At 50.3% G+C, this 13,527-nt stretch overlaps 1 protein-coding gene across 2 annotated transcripts in view; it reads left to right on the top strand.

The window, feature by feature from the left end:
- The window catches only part of RPS6KA1 (ribosomal protein S6 kinase, 90kDa, polypeptide 1), a 40,394-nt gene extending 28,660 nt beyond the window's left edge, over positions 1-11,734 (top strand). For both annotated transcript variants that reach the window (XM_012645990.1, XM_012645991.1), the window contains 5 exons: positions 8,489-8,650; positions 8,882-8,958; positions 9,191-9,308; positions 10,242-10,379; positions 10,784-11,734. In XM_012645990.1, the coding sequence (XP_012501444.1) occupies positions 8,489-8,650; positions 8,882-8,958; positions 9,191-9,308; positions 10,242-10,379; positions 10,784-10,906 (618 nt within the window). In that variant the 3' untranslated portion in view covers positions 10,907-11,734. The remainder of the gene's footprint in view (positions 1-8,488; positions 8,651-8,881; positions 8,959-9,190; positions 9,309-10,241; positions 10,380-10,783) is intronic.
- The last annotated feature ends 1,793 nt before the right edge of the window (positions 11,735-13,527 follow it).

Genomic DNA, 13,527 nt, shown 5'->3' with positions numbered 1-13,527 from the left:
TTGGCCATGGGTTTGATTGCTAAGATAGAGGAAGTGGACGCAGGAGGAAATGCTGCTAGAAACACAGAAGTGCTGCAGAAGAGGTGTCGGTCCAAACAGCAGAACTTGGCCTTTACTGTTGCACAAGGCAAGGGGGCACTAGATGACCCTGGGTCAAGGCTGCAGCGCTGAAAGAAGGAGAGAAGTTACTTAGGGCGTATTAAAGCCGGAAACCGTAGCGTTAGCATGAGTTCTGTCTGGATGAGGTCACGTTTTAGGGTGCTTCTGATTAGACAGTGTGGGGGTTAAGAATGCAGGCTCTGGGATCCAACTGGCTGAGTCCAGGCCTTGGCTTCTTAACTTACCCGTGGGTGAGGTTGAGAAAACCGCTTCATCCCTCTGAGCCATTTCCTCGTCTGCAAACTCGTGATAACAAGAGCTGGCGCATCGCAGGGTGGTTGTGGGGTGAAGCAAGGTAGGTACTTCGTGGGGAAGCACCATGGTCCAGTGTGGGCTTGCAGTAAACACTGCACAGATGTGCAGGGGAAACAGGACCAGACCAGCACAGAACCGTGCATAACAGTGTGATGAACCCCATGTGCTCATCACCCAAATTTAAGGATTGTTGGGGTTTTTACCACACTTGCTGCTGCTTTCTTTCCCTCCCTCCCTCCCTCCTTCCCTCCTTTCTTCCTTTTCCCTTCCTACCTCCCTCCCTTCCTTCCTCCCTTTCTTTTTTGTTCTTACTGAAGAATTTTTCTCAACTTTTTATGAGAAAAAAGTTCAAATCTACAGAAAAGTTTAAAGAATAGTACAATGAAAGTCATTTTCCTCTAGATTAACCAAATCTTAACAGCCCACCACACCTGCTTTATCTCTCTTTTTCTGTCTCTCTCTATAAATATAAGTATACAGTATATGTTTTTGCAGATGCGTTTGAGAGGAAGTTGCAGACATTATGAGACTTGATCCATAAATGCCTGCAACTAAAGTATTTGAAAGCACGTCCCAGACCTCACATCATCTTAGTCGTATATCTGTAACTCTAAAAACAGGCTGGGTGTGGTGGCTCACTCCTGTAATCCCAGCACTTTGGGAAGCTGAAGTGAGACAATGACTTGAGGCCAGGAGTTTGAGAGCAGTCTAGGCAACATAGTGAGACCCCATCTCTACAAAAAATTTTTTACTTTCTTTTTTTTTTTTTTTTTTATTGCCTGCTGCTCCATGGGTTGGAGACAAAAAATTTTTCAAAATTAGCCAGGCGTGGTGGTGCATACCTGCAGTCCCAGCTACGTGGGAGGCTGAGGCAGGAGGATTGTTTGAGCCCAGGAGTTCATGGTTATAGTGGGCTATGATTGTGCCACTGCAATCTAGCCTGGGCTACAGAGTGAGACCCTGTCTCTAAAAAAATTTAAAAATAAAATAAAAAAATAAAAGCAGTGAATATTTTCTTTCATAACAACTAACAAAATTAACGTTTACTTGTTTTCACGTAGTACCTAGTCCATAGACACATTTCCCTTAATGTCCTTTCAAAAATGTATTTTTTGTGATTGGTTTATTGCCTTGTTTTTTTTGTTGTTGTTGTTGAGACAGAGTCTCACTCTGTGGCCCTGGGTAGAATGCAGTGGTGTCATTGTAGCTCACTGCAAACTCTAACTCCTGGTCTCTAAGAGATCCTCCTGCCTCAGCCTCCCAGGTAACTGGGACTATAGATGTGTCCTATAACGCCCGGCTGGGTTTTGGGTTTTTTTACTTCTTTTTTTTTCCTTTCTCTTTTTGGTAGAGACGGGATCTTACTCTTGCTCAGGTTGGTCTCGAATTCCTGAGCTCAAGTGATCCTCCTGCCTCGGCCTCCCAGAGGGCTAGGATTACAGGCATGAGCCACCGCTCCCAGCCCATACAGTAGATCTTAAGTGTACAGTTCGATGCGTTTTGCTAAATGAACACACCCACATTACCTCCATACTTAGACTTCCTTTTTTATGCCATTGACTTGAAGAGATCAGTTCTGTGGGATGTCCCACCTTCTGGATGTGTCTGTTTGATCTACATTGTTTCTCTATTGCCTATATTTTCTGTAACCTACACATTCTCTAATGTCTATTAGATTCAACTTCAGCTTTTTTGGGTGGGATGGGAATAAAATTCAGAAGGCCAAGGTCATCCACTCCATGGGACATGTGGTACAATTCACCTTGTATCACATTCGTGAGTGCACGTCACGTTGCCCCCCCCATCAGTCATGTCAGGTGGGAACAATCTGACCTCGTGGTCGTAAAGATCCTCATCTGATGGTTTTTGTCCTTTCAGGATCTTTGCCTGAATCTGTTATTTCGGTAGGGTTTGTGAAAGTGGCGATGCCTGATTATGTCTAACTTATTAGGAGGAATTCTTTTATGAAAAAGAATGTTGTCTCATAACTAAAGCTTCGATTTGGTTACCACGTGTGCTTTTAATGGTTATGTTTGAAGTGGCTTTGGTTTTTGAAATGGCCAGTGCAAACAGACTAATATTTACCATGTCAGGTCAGAGAGTAAATGTGTTTCCTTTTCCTGTTTTGTTCTTAAGTGAATATTAGTTAAGGTTACCTCCAAGGTTTAGAAGACAGCCAAGCCAGTGAGTTACCAGTGGGTCGCCTGAAGCTCAGAGCAAGGAAGAACTTTCTAGAGTGGCAAGCTGCCTCCAAAGGCAGTGAGACCCTTCCACTAGGGGTGTTCAAGACAGCCACTTGATAGGGAAGTTATTGGAGGAAATTTTCTCCATCCCGAAGCCAGAAATCCATGGGTCTCCAAAATTTCTGGCTCTTTCCAAATACCAGGAGGAGATGATGAGGAAATGGGAAGCTCTTCTCATTGAGATATTTGGAGGGGATTCTCCGGGTTGATTTGGCGTCAGCAGTAGCTGTGGTTATAAGCTGGGGATCCCACACTAGCTGAGGGATAGGAAGGGGATGACCAGGGAGCAGGGGCCACTGGAACCCCTGTTTGTTTTAATATTACCTTTTTATCTAAGTATTGTATAAACAGAGAAGTACACAAATCATAATGTACAAGTCCATAACTTTTCAAAAAGTGAATATAGCCATGTAACCAGACCCCAGATCAATAAACAAAGCATTTCCAGTTCCTCAAAAGCTCCCTCCCCTAAAGTAACCATTCTAAGCTAACTTCTAATAGATTAGTTTTGCATTTTATATAAACTTTGTCTTTTGTGTCTGGCCACTCAATGGTGTCTTTGAGATTCGTCCACATTGTTGTGTGTCTGCAGTTCGTTCATTTTCATATGATTTAATTGTCCCGTCTATTTTTAATAGATGTTGGATTGTTACCAGTTTTTGACTATTGCAAATAATGCTGCTGTGCTATTCTATTAATAGTACTTGTCTTTTGGTGAACGTATGTACCTTTTAAGGTTGTTTGTACACCTAGGGGGGATTGCTGGATCATAGCGTCTGCGTGTTCATCTTTCGTAGATACTGCCAAGCAGTTTTCCAAAGTGGTTTTACCAATTTATGCTCCTAACAGAAGTGTGTGAGGGTTCTGGTACTCACCAACACTTGATATTTTCTATCTCTTTAACCATAGTCATTCCAGTAGGTGTGGAGTAGTCTTGCATTGTGGTTTTAATTTGCATTTCCCTGGTGACAAATAAAGTCGAGCACCTCTTTATGTGTTTATTGCTGTTTGGACAATAAACATATAAAGCCTCTTTTGTGAAATGCCTGTTCGAGTCTTTTGTCCATTTTTTTCAATTGGGTTGTGTGCCCTTCCCATTGTATTTTGCAGGAGTTCTTTATTTCATGTGTGGAGCCCTCTCAAGTCCCCGGCCTCCCTCTAGGTTGTTCCTGTAGGGCTACGGGATTGTAGAGAGTCGGCCCCATGCTTTGGCTTCTCTCTTTAACCAGGTGATTCCTACAGAACAACTCCACCTCTTTTTTGGCTGGTCACAGGTGCCCAAACGCACATCCTCTGCTGCTGCTGCTGCTGCTGCTGCTAGCGGCAGCTAACACTACATGCCACTGTGCACAAGCAGGCAGGGGTCTAGGCACTTTACGTATTAACTCATTTAATTGTGCCTGCAAAGGCGGTATTGTCACTATCTCCATTTTACAAGTGAAGGAATCAAGGCTCTGGGCGCCTCAGTAACTGGCCCAAAGCCTCATAGCTGATCTAGCTCCAGAGTCTGTGCTCTCAACTGGTGCTGCTTGGGACAGCATCTGTCCTCTAATTTTGCTGTCCTGTAGTTTTTAAGTGCTTCTTCACAGGCGCTCACTGTATCTTCACATCCAGCATGATGGTGGGTTCAGCCCCAGGCAGCTCTGTGGATACTGTGACAACAGCTGCCATTTCCCAAGTCCTGGGCTAAGTAGGCTCTTCCCTTCACCCCTGGGGGTGGAGCACCATGATCAGCCCCATTTTACAGGTGAGAAAACTGAGGGCTAGAGAGGTTCAATAACATGCCCAAGACCACACAGCTCTGGGTGGGTGGTAAAGCCATGACACACTCTGGCCTGCCTGACTCCTTCCTGTGACCAAGATCACAGCTCTGCTAGAGGTCATAGTGTCTGACTCCGTGGCTACTTTTAGCCTGCACGCATATTTTGTTTGGCCTGCCAGATGTGGGGTGTTTTTTGGCTTGGGGTTTGGTTTGGTAAGGTTTGGTAATTTGGCTGCTTTTGAAAAAACTGGGTCCAAGTTGCTACATAGTGACTGTCTGCTAGAGCCAAGTAGCAGCTTCCCCTTTGGGCTGGTTGGCACGGTTCCCATTCCACCTGGCTTCCCTTGTGACTTGCCCAGCCTGTTGTGACTTCAGTGCAATAAGATGTGAGAACGTACCCACTTCCGCTGGGCACGGTGGCTCATGCCTGTAATCCTAGCACTCTGGAAGCCCAAGGCGGAGGATCACTTGAGGTCAGGAGTTCAAGACCAGCCTGAGCGAGAGCGAGACCCCATCTCTACTAAAAATACAAAAAATTAGCCAGGCATGGTGGCACATGCCTGTAGTCCCAGCTCCTCAGAAGGCTGAGGCAGGAGGATCCCTTGAGCCCAGGAGTTTGAGGTTGTTGTGAGCTAGGCTGACACCACAGCACTCTAGCCCAGGCAACAGAGCGAGACTCTGTCTCACAAAGGAAAAAAAGAAAATGTACCTACCTCCCCCACATACACACCTGAGGGTCAGGTGTCAGAATCACCTGTGGTGCTTTGTGCTTCCCCCTCCCTACTGTTCTGCTACTGGCAATGGTGAGACAGCTTCCTATAGGAGTATGTTGTTTCTCTGTGTTGCGGATAAAGATCAAAAATTTGCATATCCCTGTTTCCCAGAAGTGTCATTTGTACCACACTAAACTGGAAAGACCATGGAATTAAGGTCAGAACTAGATCGAAGTCTTGCCTCTGCCTCTAATTTACACAAGCAAGTCAGTTGTCTTCTCAGAGTCTCAGTTTCCTCCTCTGTAAAATGGAGCCAACAGTCCCTGCCTACCCACTTACTGAGATTCAGTGGGTAGCACCAGTGAGCTCAGGATTGGGAAAGTACTTTGTAAACTGGGAATTAACTTGTACAGGGTAGTTGGCATCCTCAGCCAAGCTGAACATCCCTGACCTTTAGGAAGCTTGGCTGGGCCCTCAGTGGGCTTGTGCTTGCGCTCTGGGCCGTGTGATTGTGTTTGAAGGAGAGAGCCCAAGGGACTTCTCCAAGGCTTGGATAGAATTTGAGGTGTGCCTCTGGGGCTACCCTGCCTGCATCTTCCCTCTGTAGAGGAGAACCATGCTGGGCCGTGTCTACCCTCTTATCTGCCCACTCCACGGGCACCTGCTGCAGGGCTCAGGGCTTGACAGGGACTATGAAAGGACCATCTTTGACAAGGCCAACTTGTGATACTCAACTAATCTAACCTGCAAGGTGTCTGCATGTTTCAGAGGTGTGATTTGTTCATTCCTCACATAAGGTTCACTTAGCACTTGCTCTGTGCTGGACCCTGCGCTGGATGTTGGAGGTGAACAGGCATCCCATGGACAGATGTGGTCATGGTCATTAGCAAAGGAGCCCCCAGCAGCCTGGGCTTAGGGCTCCTGAGGGGATGCAGTGGACGACGAGGCTAGAACAGATAGCTAAGGGACTTTGGGCTTTATCTTACAGATAGTAGGGAGCCATTGAAGGTTTTTGCCAATGCCCAGGGAGGTTCCATTAGCTCATGGGAGGAGGAGCAAGAAGGTGAGAACATGAGTTGAGTTTGAGGCTCTGTGGAATATCCAGCATCTGATAGGTAGCTGGATATATGAGCCTGGACTCAGGGAAGTTGTGGACTAGGGTTAGAGAACTGAGGGTTGTTGGTAGAATTAGGTGACAGTTAGAGGATTGTCTATGAATAGAACTATACAGAAGGAGAGGGGAAGAATGAAGAGTGAAGTGGTTTAGCCCCTTCAGGTTACCGACGAGCAAACAGGGTCCAGAGGAAAGTCATTTGCTTACGGCTGCAGTAGTAAGTGTCATTCATCCATTCATTCAACAAGTATTACTGAACACCTGCTATATACTAGGAACCGCTCTAGGTGCTGGGATACCGCGGTGAGCAAAACACTCACGGAGCTTACATTCCAGCAGGCAGATACAGAAAACAAACATGTTCAAATGGTGGTGAATGCTGTAAATAAAAATAAAGCAGTGTAGGGAGAGTAAGGAGGACTGGGGGGTGGTTAAGATTTCATATGGGATGGTCAGAGAATGCCTCACTGATATGGTGGCATTTGAGCTGAGACCTGAAAGAAGACAGAGAATGGGCCAGGCATGGAGTGGCCACTAGGTAAGATTATGTGATGAGTAGATTTTAAGGGAGAAGGTAGGAGTTCAAGTTTGGCACAGGTTAAGTTAGAGCCACCTTGTAGGCATCTACATTGAGATTTCAAGTAGGCAGTAACAGCAGCCATAAGACCCCCATTTCAGCCCCTTCCCTTTCTTTAGGATTCTGGTTCCATCTGTCCCTCTCTCTGCGCCCTGTCTTTGGGGGAAGAATATTCCAGAAAGTGAAAACCACATGTGCAAAGGTTCTGAGGCAGGAGTGTACTTGGCTTTTTTTTTTTTTTTTTTGAGACAGAGTCTCACTGTTTTGCCCGGGCTAGAGTGAGTGCCGTGGCGTCAGCCTAGCTCACAGCAACCTCAAACTCCTGGGCTCAAACGATCCTCCTGCCTCAGCCTCCCGAGTAGCTGGGACTACAGGCATGCGCCACCATGCCCGGCTAATTTTTTTTCTATATATTTTTAGTTGTCTGATTAATTTCTTTCTAATTTTAGTAGAGACGGGGTCTCGCTCTTGCTCAGGCTGGTTTTGAACTCCTGAGCTCAAACAATCCGCCCGCCTCGGCCTCCCAGAGAGCTAGGATTACAGGCGTGAGCCACCGCGCCCGGCCTTGTACTTGGCTTTTGAAGTAAGAGCAGAGAGGCTGGTGTGAGGCCGGGCACAGTTGCTCACGCCTGTAATCCCCACACTTTAGGAGGCCAAGGCAGGAGGATAACTTGAGGCCAGGAGCTTAAGACCAGCGTGGGCAACAACATAATAAGACCCCATCTCTAAAAAAAAAAAAAAAAAAATTTAAACTAGCTAGGCATGGTGACACACACCTGTAGTCCCAGCTACTCGGGAGGCTGAGGCAGGAGGATCATTTGAGCCCAGGAGTTTGAGGTTGCAGTGAACCATGGTCATGCTGCTGCACTCACTGAACAATAGAGTGAGACCCTATCTCTTAAAAAAAAAGAGAAAGAAGAAGAAGCTGGTGTGGCTGAAACATTCAACAAGGGAGAGAGCACTAGAAGACCAGAGAGTGGAAGAGGTGTGGGCGCAGGGTAGTGGAGACATCGGTGGGGCCGTGTAGGCCACTGTAAGGACTTTTCCTCTCAAGAGGGGAGGCCTTGGAGGGTTTCCAGCCAGGATGACATGATATCTGACATATGTGTAACGGGCTGCTCCTGGCTTCTGTGACAGGAGGCAGAGGTGGAAGCAGGGAGACCAATTAAGAGGCGGTTGCAATAAGCCGGGGCTGTGGGGCTGTGGGGCTGTGGGTGGGGGAGATGAGAGTGGCTGGGATCAGGGTGCTGCCGGTAGAGGGGCTGAGAGATGGTCGGGGTCTGGATATATTGTTTCGGCGGAGCCAGCAGAGCTTACGGATTGAGGAATATGAGAAAAAAAAGAGCAATTCAGAATGACTCTCAAGATTTTGACCTAAGCAACAGGAAAGATGGAGTGGCCACTAGGTAAGATTATGAGATGAGTAGATTTTAAGGGAGAAGGTTAAGTTAGAGCCACCTTGTAGGCATCTACACATAGATTTCAAGTAGACAGCAGCAGCAGCCATAAGACCCCCATTTCAGCCCCTTCCCCTTCTTCGGAATTCTGGTTCCATCTGTCCCTCTCTCTGTGCCCTGTCTTGGTAACCTTCTCCTCCCCAGCAGTTGGCCTGGGCCACTGGCAGCCTCCCTACCCTGAGTACTGACCCCAGCCCTCCGCCCCTAGGTTGTGCACAGGGACCTCAAGCCCAGCAACATCCTGTACGTGGATGAGTCCGGGAATCCCGAGTGCCTGCGCATCTGTGACTTTGGCTTTGCCAAACAGCTGCGGGCTGAGAACGGGCTCCTCATGACACCTTGCTACACAGCCAACTTTGTGGCACCCGAGGTGAGTGGCCCAGCCTCCTCAGGTGCAAGAGTGAGGGGGTGCTGGAGGCCTGTGCCCCTCGCAGAGGCCCCACACTGGCCAGGGCTCTAGTCTCTGACCTTGGCCCATGTACCAAGGGAACATCCAGCCTGTGGCTGGAACCCTTCTCCTACCCTTCTGGGGAGTAGCAGGCAAGGATATGTGGCCAATTCTGTCCCCCAAGCTGACCACCCTCCCCTGCCTTGCTGGCAGGTGCTGAAGCGCCAGGGCTACGATGAAGGCTGTGACATCTGGAGCCTGGGTATTCTGCTCTACACCATGCTAGCGGGGTGAGTGCCCCTGGCCTGGACCCCTTCCCATGGCTCCAGCCCTAGCATTTGGGCCGGGTGGGGCTTGTCTGATAGGAGAGATCCAGCCCTGCCTCAGGGGGGTCTGAAGTAGGAGATGTGGGCCTGCTTTGGGAGCTCTACGGGTGGAGGTGGAAGACTGTGTCTCCCACCCCACCCCTGGCCCTAGGATGGAGGCCAGAGTCCGTACCCAGATTATGTGGCTTTTCTGCAGATACACTCCATTTGCCAACGGGCCCAGTGACACACCAGAGGAAATCCTGACCCGGATCGGCAGTGGGAAGTTTACGCTCAGTGGGGGAAATTGGAACACGGTTTCAGAGACGGCCAAGGTGAGTCTGTGAGGCTAGCATGGGGCTCATTCGGAGGAAGGTGGCAGGGTCCCAACCCAGCGCTTTTCAGCAGTTCACGAACAGGTTTCCTGCAGCCTTGTTTCTCTGAGTAGAATGTTCTATTGCTGTATTTCTCCAAGTGGAAGATTCCCAGGCAGACCCCCTCTCAACCTTGTTGAGTAACTTGGTGACCATTCACTGGCCCTTCTCATGTTCTGGGCCCTCTAGGGGGCAGAGGGCTGCATAATCTATTCCCTGCCTTGTGGACACTTAGTTTGGTGGGACAGACAGGCCTGCATGCAAGGAACAGGTGCCAGGCAGCAGAGAGAGGCCAGTCCCCTTGGCCAGGGGTACAGGCAGTAGAGGCACAGAGCAGAGCGACTGGCCCAGCCAAGCAGTGTCTTCTCAAAGGAGGTGGACGTGAGCTTTCAGTATTCGCAAAGTTCTTGGGAGCAACCAGAGCCTGGGAGTTCCCACTGGGAACCTCTGTGCCAGACACAGGGTTGAGCCCCTTCTGAAGAGTACCACCTCCCACCAGCCTATGAGGCAGGCATTGTTATTCCTGTCTCTCAGAGGGGAAACTGAGGGTCAGATTGTTGAATAACTTGTCCAGGGCACTCACTTGATGAGTAGAAAAGTCAGGTTTTGGATCAGAGTCTGCCTGACCGCAAACCTTAGGCTCTTCCCACCTTCCCACCTGACTCTTCGAAGGTGAAGGAGGAAGGGAAGGGTATACAGGAAGAAGGGCCAAGAGCAGCAAAGTCCCAGAGAAAGGAATATCTTGACTATGCGTGGGAGCCCTGGAGCAGTGTGGACAGTAGGTCCCAGGGGCTTTTGCAGGGAGATAGTGGCCTTCCTGTCCCCATGAGCGGGACACAGCTGTCTGCTCCCCTGCCGTCCCTTCCACCACCCCCTTGCCCACTGTGCCCCCAGGACCTGGTGTCCAAGATGTTGCACGTGGACCCCCACCAGCGCCTCACAGCTAAGCAGGTCCTGCAGCACCCGTGGATCACCCAGAAAGACAAGCTTCCCCAGAGCCAGCTGTCCCACCAGGACCTGCAGCTTGTAAAGGTATGGCCACCCTGGGCTGCTGGGCATCTGCAGGGGTGAGGCCAGGGTGGCATGAGCACGGACTTGAGGTGGCAGGGCCAAGAGATGCCATGTCTGTACCAGGCACCTTGAGGTGGGACAGAGGAGGAGACACAGCCCTGCCCTCAGGGAGCCCAGGCTAAGATGCCACGGTGTCCCAGTGCACTTCTGGGCTCCCAGTCCTCTGGAGGACACAGCTGCTGACCTCAGGCCTCCAGTCTGAAGGGGAAGGCAGGACCAATGACCACAAAGGACCCCCGAGGCTGGATTAACTGTGGTTGGGTGGGCTGTGGGACATGGGGAGGGACTGGCCTGGCCCTGGGACACACATCCCCTCCCGCCCACACCTCCCCCCACTGTGAACTGACCTCCCCCCATTTCTCTAGGGAGCCATGGCAGCCACGTACTCCGCCCTCAACAGCTCCAAGCCCACCCCCCAGCTAAAGCCCATTGAGTCATCCATCCTGGCCCAGAGGCGAGTGAGGAAGCTGCCGTCCACCACCCTGTGAGGGGCCGGGGCTGTCAGGCCGCAGAGCAGTGCTAGCTTGATGGACGCAGCATCCTTCCCAGAGGGAGCAGGCCCGAGCCACAGGGCCAGAGGGAGCTGGAGCCCCCCAGAGGCCCGGAAGCAGCCAGCCCCGATCACCCCCAGTGAGGGTGTGAGAAGTGCCTTCTCCTTCCCCAGGACGGACTCTTCTCGGCTCTGGCTCTGCTGGCTGAAAGCGATTCACTGTACAGACTCTTTTTTTAAAGGAAAAAATGGTATCAGCCAACATGGATTTTTACAAGATCCATTCGCCTATGTGGGAGCAGAAATAGCCAGTGCGGCCCCGGGAGGGGCATCAAGTCACGCTAGGGCTCTCTGTGGCTGAGACTTCTTAGAGCAGCTTTGGGATCCTCCATGTGGACCCCCACAATGGGCCATTTGTAGCCATCTGCACACACCTCCAGGGTCGCCCAGCGTCACCTCTCAGAGCCTCTGGCTGTTCGCAGAACTCACTCTATCCCCAGCTGGCTCCTTTTCCGTTCTGTTCTGCTGGGGGCTCTAGAACCACTTTGCTACAGGGGAGGACCCATGCCCTGCCGGCTCCCAGCTCGAGGCACCAGCATCCACATCGGCCGCCACTGGGTCCCCTGCGGTCAGGTCGGGCAGCCCCAGGGAGAGGATGTGGAAAGCACTTTTGGCCGACTTCTGTTGGGGTCTGCCACAGGACAGAGTTCACGGGAGGCCAGTGGGGCGGGCCATGAGGGGTAGGGGCTTTTTTCATTTCTTCCTCAGCTGATAACTCAGGGTTCATCTGTCCATGGCCTTTCTAATAAACTTACAATTGAGTTGAGCTCACTCTTCATCCTGAATTTGCCCTCTCTCTGCTGTCGGGTGTCCAAGACTTTGACAGTGACAAGAAATGGGCCAGGGCCACATAGCCCAGCTGCTTGGAACCCGGGTCTTTAGGGGAGTCTGTGGGAATCCCCCAGCCCTGCCCACACGTTACTGCCAGGGGATTCCATCATGTATTGGTAACAGTAACAGCGTCATTAACCACTGGTGACCAAGTGCCAGGCACTGTGCCTGGACCTTACATGTGTGTTCTCATTTAATCTTAACACCCCTGTGAGGTAGATGCTATTATGTTATTATCCCCATTTTGTAGATGGGGAAACTGAGGCTCAGAGAAGGGAATGCCATTTTCTCATGCAATAAATACTTTCTGAGCACCTGTTCTGGCCCTGCTCTAGATGCTGGTGAGCCAAATAAAGAACAAGGTCATTGTTTTCATGGGTCTCACCTGCTCGTAGGAGAAACGGACAATTGACAAACCCAGGTCAGCTACTGACAAGACATGTGCAGAGTTAAATTGGGGTTGGAGATTGGACAGTTGGAGGCAGCCACTCCGGGGAGGTAACCCGGAAGCTGAAATCTGAATGGTGAGAAGGGGTCACCAAGACTGGGACGCAGAGGGCAGTGTCAGGACGAAGGCCCCAAGGGGGAAACAGGCTGGTGGCTCAGGGACCAGAGAGGAGGCTGATGTAGCTGTGACCTTGGAGCCAGGGGTTTGCACAAGTGGAGGGTGGAAAGGAGGCAGGGGCCAGTCACATGGGGCTTTGTAGGACCAGGATCAGGTGTGGGTTTAATTCTAAGTGGGATGCATTTTTAAAAGATCACTCTGACTGCTATGTAGAGAATTGATGGTGGAGGAGGAGGCAGGAGGGAAGCAGGGTTACCAGGTTAGTGGCTACTGCAGTAGCCCAGGCAAGAAATGTGGCTTGGCCTAGGGTGGTGAGTGGAGATGGGGAGGAGGTGGACAGGGTCAGGATGTGCTCTGGGGGCAAAGCAGGCAGCACTTGCTGGCAGTTTGGGTGTAGAGGATAAGAGAAAAAGACCAGCCTGAGCAACATAGTGAGACCGCCATCGCTACGAAGATTTTTTTAAAAAATTATCTGGGCATAGTGGTGTGCAGCTGTAGTCGCAGCTACTCGGGAGGCTGAGGCAGAAGGATCGCTTGAGCCCAGGAGTTTGAGGTTGCTGTGAGTTATGATGATGCCACTGCACTCTAGCCTGAGCGACAGAAGGAGACCCTGTCCCAAAAAAGAAGGAAAGGAAAGAAAGGGAAGGGGAGGGGAGGGGGGAAGGAAGGAAAGGGAAGGAAGGAAGAAAGAAAGAAAGGAGATTCAAGGATATCTCTGAGTTTGGGGAGAAGAATTAGGGAGGAGTAGGGATATAGGAAATCTTTGGAGCTCTGTGCAAGATACCTTTTAAGTATCTGAATGGCGATGTCAAATAAGAGTTGTCATTAGAAGCTGGAGTTCTGGGGAGAGGTCTGGACTGGAAATATAAATTTGGGAGTCATTAGCTTGGAGAAAGTTTATAAAGCCAAGAGACTGGGCTTTTCAAAGTGTGGTCCGTGGCCCAGCATCATTGAGAACATCTGGGAGCTTGATAGAAATGCAGACTCTCAGGCCCCAGACCTGATCAATAGGAATCTGTATTATAACAAGGTCTGCATGTGATTCGTGTGCACAGTAAAGTCTGAGAAGTGCTGTTCTAGGGACTGAGCAGAGAAGGAAGGGAGGCCTGTGCTGAGCCCTGGTGCACACGGCATGGAAAGATGGAGGAGGTGGAGGAGGGGGC

Source organism: Propithecus coquereli, unplaced genomic scaffold (assembly GCF_000956105.1).
Source record: "Propithecus coquereli isolate 6110/MARCELLA unplaced genomic scaffold, Pcoq_1.0 Scaffold239, whole genome shotgun sequence".
Classification (NCBI taxonomy): domain Eukaryota; kingdom Metazoa; phylum Chordata; class Mammalia; order Primates; family Indriidae; genus Propithecus; species Propithecus coquereli.
Note: the sequence above shows the minus strand (reverse complement) of the source record. Positions and strands in the feature narration are given on the sequence as shown.